The following is a 7641-nucleotide window of genomic DNA, read 5'->3' as shown; positions in this document are numbered from 1 at the left end:
GGAGGGCTTACGTTTCGAGTGGTCAAAGGGCAGACTTGAGTGTGGATCTCCCGGTTCTGTGACCAGTGCCTTAACCTACTGATCCTTCTCAGCCCCTGGTCTGCCTCTGTGTGTGCACTGTGACCCCTCCACAGAAGACAGCAGTGCTCAGCTCCCTAGGACTCTGGTGAGCTGCTGTGGGCTTGGGGCAGCGCCAGGTCCTCCAGAAGAGCAGCTGGTGCTTCTTTCACCCTGTGCGCCTCGGTCCCCCACTATCCCCGTCCCTCCTGTCTGACCCCGGCCCTGCAGCTCCCCCAAGAGGAAACATTAAAAAATTAGCCCTTGCCATGGAAGCCCCGATGTGTCACAGTGTACCCTTCGTCACACTCTGCATGTGTTCATCGTCACCGGTCACTGGTCTGGTTCTCGGCCTCTGACTTCTGTACTATAGCCCTCAGCCCTCGCCAGGAGGTCAGAAGGGGAGCAGCACTTAACTGCTAAGCCATCTCTCCGTGCTGGAAATACACCTTTGAAGTATGGCCAGGCACCCAGACAGACAGAGCTTGGGGAGTCTTACTGAAGCGTTGAGAGATTTGAGGGACCCAAGGAGGACAGGCACTCCAACAGAGGCAACTCACCTGGACCCTTGGTTACAGAGACAAACTATCACCATCAGAGTGAGCCTAGGCTGGACCTTGGCCTCCTGTGCCTATGTAGCAGATGAGAAAGCAGCTAGGTCTTCCTGCCCATCCCCCAAACAACTGGAGCAGGTGTTGTCCCTGAGCCTGTTCCCTCCCTGCCTGTGGCTTCCACACCCCAACATGGACAGTCCTGCCTGACCTCCATGAGAGAAGATGGCTAGATTCACAGGGACTTGGTGTGCAGTGTGAGGTGGGCTGGGGGCTGGACAGCCAAAGTGAGGCTTCCCCTGCTAAGGAGAATGGGTGGAGGACTTACCTGAGGGGGTGCTGAGAGGAGAGAGACGCTGATCGTGGGCTGTAAAATGAGTACATTTAATTTAAAATTTAAAAAGTGTTTCCAGGTGTGGATGCACACACGTCACTTGGGAGGCAGAGGCAGGTTTATCTCTGAGTTCAAAGCCAGCCTGTGAGACTGTCTCAAAAAATGTTAATGAAGGCTAAGACACTGGTTAGGAGCCCATGCTGGTCTTACAGTGGACCCTGGCTCTGTTCCCAACACCTACATGGATGGCTCACAACCATCTGTAATGGGATCTGATCTGATTCCCTCTTCTGGTGTGTCTGAAGACAGCTATAGTGGACTTATATAAATAAATATCTTTTTTAAAAAAGTTAATATAAAAGCCCTGCCTTGAAATAGGTCAGGGCACTGAGCCACACTGCCATCCTTCCCACAGAGTAGAATCACAGTTGTTGGTCTCTGGACCTAGATTGGCAATTCATATCCCCGCCTGATCTTTATACAGGCAGCCAACGGCTCCTTTTATATTAAATAGTAGAATCTTAAGTTTTCACGGGTACATTTGTGTGGACTCTGCCCCCACACACACACCCACGTGTGGATACGTGTGTTGGACAGGGCTTGGGCGCTAGGTCAGGATCTCAGTGGCTTCTCCCCCTTACTGAAGGAGGCAAGGTCTCTGGTTCTTTGTTGTTGATTTTTTGTTTTGGGCGCTAGGTCAGGATCTCAGTGGCTTCTCCCCCTTACTGAAGGAGGCAAGGTCTCTGGTTCTTTGTTGTTGATTTTTTGTTTTGGTCTGTTTGTTTGTTTGTTTGTTTGTTTGAGACAGGGTTTCCCTGTGTAGCACTAGCTGTCCTGGAGCTAACGTTGTACATCAGGCTGGCCTCAGACTCACAGAGCCACCATCCTCTGTCTCTGGAGTGCTGGGATTAAAGGTGTGGGTCAACACCACCTGAGGCAGGGTCCCTTAATCAAACCAGGAAATCTACTGCCCCTGGGGCATGCTGGGATAATAGATGTGTGCCCTGCCCTGTTTGTTTGTTTCTTTTAAGACAAGGCTTCACAGCTGGGAGACGATGCCTCAAACCTTTGATCTCAGTGCATGGAAGGCTGAGGCAGTTGGATCTTTGAGTTTGAGGCTAGAGTGAGTTCCGAGACAGCTAGGGCTACCTAGAGAGAAGTCCTGCCTCAAAAAACAAAAGGGGGGCAGGGTACTACTTGGTAAACACAGGAACTCACAACAATCCTGCTTCTACCTCCAGGTGATGAATAGTGATTTTAATGGGTATGACTGCGTGCATGTAGGTCTATGAATTGTGCCAGTGCCTTCTGCTCTCCGAGGCCAGAAGAGGGCATCAATCACATCCCTTGGTTAGCAGTCACCCGGGCGCTGGCCTCTGCAGAGCAGCAGTGGCTCTGAGCTGAACCATCCCTGCAGCACCCACCACCCATTCTTTTTTTTTTTTTAAACATTTATTTATTTATTATGTATACATCATACAGCTTTCTGCCTGCATGTATGCACCTGCAGGCCAGAAGAGGGCACCAGACCTGATTATAGATGGATGTGAGCCACCATGTGGTTGCTGGGAATTGAACTCAGGACCTCTGGAAGAGCAGTCAGTGCTCTTAACCGCTGAGCCATCTCTCCAGCCCCCCCACCACCCATTCTTAATTTTGAGGTGCGTTCTCACGTAGCCCAGGCTGACCTCCAGCCTGCAGTTCCTGGCCCTCCTGTCTGTGGGGCTGAGAGGCAGGAGTCACTACTTCACCCAGCTCACGTTGGGACTGCAACCCAAGGCTTGGTGCACCCTGAACTTGGCTATTCATGCCCAAGAACCGCTGCCTTCTCCTCCTCCTCCGCCTCCCCTTCCTCCTCCTCTTTTTCTTTAATTCACAGGTACTTATTTAAGTGTATGTGTTTTGCCTGCAAGTATAACTGTGTCTGTGCCTAGTGCTGGAGGTGGACAGAAGAGGGCTTCAAATCCCCTGGGAGTAGGGTTATACATAATCGGATGGGTGCCCCAGTCTTTGGAAGAGCAGCCAGTGCTCTTAACCAAAGGTCTCACTGTTCCTCCCAGCCTGCCTGGACTCAAGAGAGCCCCCTACTTCAGCCTTCCCAGTAGGCGGGACATGGTTTTGCACACACACACACACACACACACACACACACACACACACACACACCAGGGCTAATTTTTTTTTTAAAAGATTTATTTAGGGCTGGAGAGATGGCTCAGCAGCGGTTAAAAGCACCCGACTGCTCTTCCAGAGGTGCTGAGTTCAATTCCCAGCAACCACATGGTGGCTCACAACCATCTGTAAAGAGATCCGATGCTATGCCCTCTTCTGGTGTATCTGAAGACAGCTACAGTGTACTCATATACATTAAATAAATAAATCTTTTTTTTTTAAGATTTATTTATTTATTATATATAAGTACACTGTAGCTGTCTTCACACACACCAGAAGAGGGCATCAGATCCCATTACAGATGGCTGTGAGCCACCATGTGGTTTCTGGGAATTGAACTCAGGACCTCTGGAAGAGCAGTCAGTGCTCTTAACCTCTGAGTCACCTCTCCAGCCCACCAGGGCTAATTCTTTAACCTCACATGTCTGTGCCCGAGTAACAGACCCAGCCATGCACCAAGTTAGCTTCCTTTGGATTTAAGCCCGGGGGGCTCTCAGGGAACCCCTCCCTGCTGGTAGCTCTGTCATTGCAACACATCATTAACCTCCTCCAACCGGCTTTGAACCCCTGAACCATTCCTACTTGTAAGTAATAACTTAGTGAATGCTTGCTGTCTAATGGATTACAGAGTATGCACCTGAGGTAGCCACTGCCAGGAGCATCCCTGTCACCTGGAACCCAGGGTGCTGACTCTGGACGGTCTTAAGTTTTAAACCTGCCAGGATTTAGTGAGGGGATCTTTCTTTCCCTGGCCACACACCCCTCCCTCCCCTCTCTTCTCTCCTCCCCTCCCCTCTCTCCTCCCCTCCCCTCTCTCCCCTCTCCCCCCTCTCCTCTTCTCTCTCTCTCTCTCTCTCTCTCTCTCTCTCTCTCTCTCTCTCTCTCTCTCTTTCCCCCTTTTTTTTTCACACAGCATTTCTCTGGACAGCCTTGGCTGTCCTGGCCACCACTGTCTGCCCTCTCCTCTCTCTTTCAAGATGGCGTCTCTCTGTAGCTCATCCAGTCTGCTCTGCCTTCTGTGTACACTGCATCTGCCTCTGCTGCTGGACTTTGCTACTTTGTGGGTTGCTCTTCTTCCATTCTTCTCCACCCCTCTCCTACCCTTTCAACCCCCGACCACTAGATAAGAGGGAAAAGTGCTGAACAGGAAGCCACATTCCTCAGACCACTTCCTGCTGATTTGAGGCATCGAGTTGCTTGGGGCAAATTGGATCTTCGCCGTCAGGACATCTAATTCCTTCTTCAGACACGTCTATCCATTTTACACATACGAGTACACCGCAGCTGTCTTCAGACACACCAGAACCATTACAGATGGTTGTGAGCCACCATGTCGCCTCTGGGACCTCTGGAAGGGCAGTCGGTGCTCTTACCCACTGAGCCATCTCTCCAGCTCCTTCTTGTTTCTTCTTTGTGCATGACTACTTAACAAACTGTGACCAACTGCAAGCAATGCATGCCACCATGCCTGACCAAGGGACATCGATGGCCCAGCACAGTCAGCTGAGTGGCACAAATCTGTTGTGCCAGCTCTCTGGAGGCAGAGGCAGGAGGGTCACAAGCTAAAGGTCATTTCCAGCAACACAACAGGATTGAGGCCAGCCTGGGCTAAACAAAACCCCCGTCTAAACCACAAAGAAGTAGGAGTTGTTGGCATTTAGTCTAGGCTCCGCCCCACGGTTACCTGGCAACAGCCAGGTGTGCCTGACTCACTGTAAAGGGCTGCTTGCCCCCTCCTCTTGCTCTCCTGCCCTTCCTCCCTCACCCTCTCCCCTCTTCCCCCTGCCCCGTCATGCTCTTGGTCGTCCTCTACTCCCCTCTCCCTACCCCCTCTGGCTTTCTCTCCCTCAACTCCCCTCCCCATGTCCTGAATAAACTCCATTCTATACTATACCGTCGTGTGGCTGGTCCCTCGAGGGGAAGGGATGCCTCAGCCTGGGCGCACAGAGGCACCCCTTCCCCACACCTGACTGCACCTCCACCAAACATATTCCCTCTCTCCAGATCTTTTTATGAAGCTCACTGGGACAGGGATTTTGCTGCCATGCTTGAAGACCTTGCTGAAGAGAGAGGACTGATCCCTCCACGTTGTCCTCTAACCCCCACGCTTTTGAGGTGGCAGGCTCACACATCCCACAAGTAAAGCAGACAAGATAAGCCGGGCGTGGTGGACACTCAGGAGGCAGTGACAGGCAGATCTTTCTCTGAGTTAGAGGACAGCCTGGTTTCACAGGCTGGGTGCTTAGTAAGACCCTGACTCAAAACTATTTTGAAATAAAAATACAAAATCATCCAGATGGTGGTGGCCTTGCCTTTGATCCCAGCGTCCAGGAGGCAGAGACAGGAGGGTCTCTGATTTCCTGGACAGCCTGGTCTACAGAGTGAGTTCCAGGACAGCCAGGGCTACACAGAGAAACCCGTCTGCGCCCCCCTCCCAAAAAATGTATGTATAGATTTCGTGGCTACTTCATAACCGTAATTTTGCTACTATTAGGAACCGTAAAATATCTGTTATGGCGCCTCCAAAGAGGTTGTGACCCACGGATTGAGAATCGCTGCTTGAGACCTTGTACATGAGACAGAAACACAAAGACAAAGAAGACAAGGAAAAACACACAGAAACGGGAGAAAGAGACACACATCCGAAAGGACCGAGCGAAGGAGAAATAGGGACTGAAAGACAGACACAAAAACCCCAAAGGGAGCCACACCCCTCCGAGGTTAGCTGCGCTCGTCGCTATGCCCTCCGGACAGCAGGGGGCAATAGCGAGTCTCCGAGGGCGGAAGCTCCTGTGCGGCGGGAGGCGGGGCCTCCCAGCAGAGCTCGCGATAACTGCGCAGCCGCTGACACCGCTTCCTTTTCCCAGCAGCCGCCAAGATGGTGAGTATGTGTCTTCTTCGCTCTCTGCGCCAGTGTATCCGTCGCCATCCTCCCGGGGCCCTTTCGCAGGACTCGGGAGTCCCTGCTCGGGGATGGAGCGATGTGCTCGGGTCCTCGGAGACTGCGGATGGCGGGTGCGGAAGGGCCTGGAAGGCTGCGGGCGGCCGCGGGGCTGTGTATCGCCTCGTCGGGCCTTCGTAGCCGGGAGCGGGTAGCCTTAACGGGCAGCTGTGCAGCTCGCGCAGTCCGCCTCCGGGGCTCCCGGGAAAGAACGGCGAGCTCCCGCTAACCCCGACTCGCGCTCACGCAGGCCGAAGTGGAGCAGAAGAAAAAGCGAACCTTCCGCAAGTTCACCTACCGTGGCGTGGACCTCGACCAGCTGCTGGACATGTCCTAGTAAGAGGCCCCGTCACCTTGGTCCGCTGGGTTTCTGTCCGTTTGCGTGTTTTTTTCTGTGCGTGGTGCTGGAGATGGAGACAGGAACTTAACACACAAAAACCACACGGAGAGACGACTCCCGATCTTCCTGTCTCAACCTCTCAAGTGTTTGGGTCACCATCACGGTGCTGGGCATCAAACTCGGGGCGTCCTGGCCTCCCAGGCAAGCGCTCTACCAGCTCAGTCACTGAAACTGTTTTACAGTGTTTATGGCGACCCTGCCTCCGTCTCCAGCATGGCTGACTGACAGGCCTTCTCCAGGCCTCCCTGTGACCGAGGGGAAAATCAACCAGGGCTTGACAATTGGTCTGGGTGTGCTGTGTTTTGATTGGGTGGGCTGGAGGGTTGTGTCCTGGAGGTTGGCCACAGTACTTGGAGAGGACTTTTGAACCGGGTTGGTGGATTTGGTGCAGCCTCCTTCCCCTGGGTGGTCCACATCCTGGGGTCTCCAGACCGCAGGAGTGCTCAGGCCCTGAGCCACCCCCTTCTCCCACAGTGAGCAGCTGATGCAGTTGTACAGCGCCCGGCAGAGACGGCGCCTGAACCGAGGCCTGCGGAGGAAGCAGCACTCACTGCTCAAGCGCTTGAGGAAGGCCAAGAAGGAGGCGCCACCCATGGAGAAGCCGGAGGTCGTGAAGACCCACCTTAGGGACATGATCATTCTGCCCGAGATGGTCGGCAGCATGGTGGGTGTGTACAACGGCAAGACCTTCAACCAGGTGGAGATCAAAGTGAGTGTGGTCTGGGGGTGTGACCGGGCGGGTGGCTGCCCGCGGCCGCAGCTGCTCACACTTACTCACACTTGCTGCTCTGCTTACTCTCCCCCTGCAGCCCGAGATGATCGGCCACTACCTGGGCGAGTTCTCCATCACCTACAAGCCTGTGAAGCACGGCCGGCCCGGCATTGGTGCCACCCACTCCTCCCGATTTATCCCCCTCAAGTAGTGGGGACAATAAAGACTCGTTTTCAGCCCTGGATTCTGGTTTTTCCTGGGGGGGTTGGGGCTGGTCCCTGTGCTTGGAACCCGGAGCCCTTGGTGGCTGTCGCTCCTTCAGGATGGAGGTGAATGGTTACATGTAGCCTCCTTTTGCTTCTCCAGCGGCCCAACATTGCGAGCTGAACATTAGGAAGGGTGTAGGCCTGGGAGGTGGTGGCTCCAGATTTGAGCACGGGTCGGCAGGGTCCCCTCAGTCAGCGCAGGTGAACA

The 7641-nt window shown here is 53.6% G+C and overlaps 1 protein-coding gene across 4 annotated transcripts; it reads left to right on the top strand.

Moving 5' to 3' along the window:
• The first annotated feature begins 5919 nt into the window (after positions 1 to 5919).
• Positions 5920 to 7515, top strand: Rps15 (ribosomal protein S15). 4 transcript variants are annotated; one of them, NM_017151.2, is made up of 4 exons: positions 5972 to 5995; positions 6306 to 6391; positions 6930 to 7164; positions 7265 to 7411. In NM_017151.2, the coding sequence occupies exons 1-4, from the start codon at positions 5993 to 5995 to the stop codon at positions 7376 to 7378; spliced, it is 438 nt and encodes a 145-aa protein (NP_058847.1). In that variant the 5' UTR covers positions 5972 to 5992; the 3' UTR covers positions 7379 to 7411. The 4 variants fall into 4 exon arrangements, with proteins under 4 accessions (XP_063119185.1, NP_058847.1, XP_063119186.1 ...); XM_063263116.1 differs by having other exon boundaries at positions 5993 to 6129; positions 7265 to 7409; XM_063263115.1 differs by having other exon boundaries at positions 5920 to 5995; positions 6930 to 7515.
• Positions 7516 to 7641: the final 126 nt, after the last annotated feature.

Source organism: Rattus norvegicus, chromosome 7 (genome assembly GCF_036323735.1).
Source record: "Rattus norvegicus strain BN/NHsdMcwi chromosome 7, GRCr8, whole genome shotgun sequence".
Lineage (NCBI taxonomy): Eukaryota > Metazoa > Chordata > Mammalia > Rodentia > Muridae > Rattus > Rattus norvegicus.
This window is presented reverse-complemented; position numbering and strand designations above follow the sequence as displayed.

Excerpts from the sequence above, each read along its gene's own strand:
- Rps15 (XM_063263114.1), top strand. The coding sequence starts at position 6,088 with ATGGAGCGATGTGCTCGGGTCCTCGGAGACTGCGGATGGCGG. Across the intron at positions 6,130-6,305 it reads TCGGAGACTGCGGATGGCGG|GCCGAAGTGGAGCAGAAGAA; the intron begins GTGCGGAAGGGC and ends GCGCTCACGCAG. Across the intron at positions 6,392-6,929 it reads CAGCTGCTGGACATGTCCTA|TGAGCAGCTGATGCAGTTGT; the intron begins GTAAGAGGCCCC and ends CTTCTCCCACAG.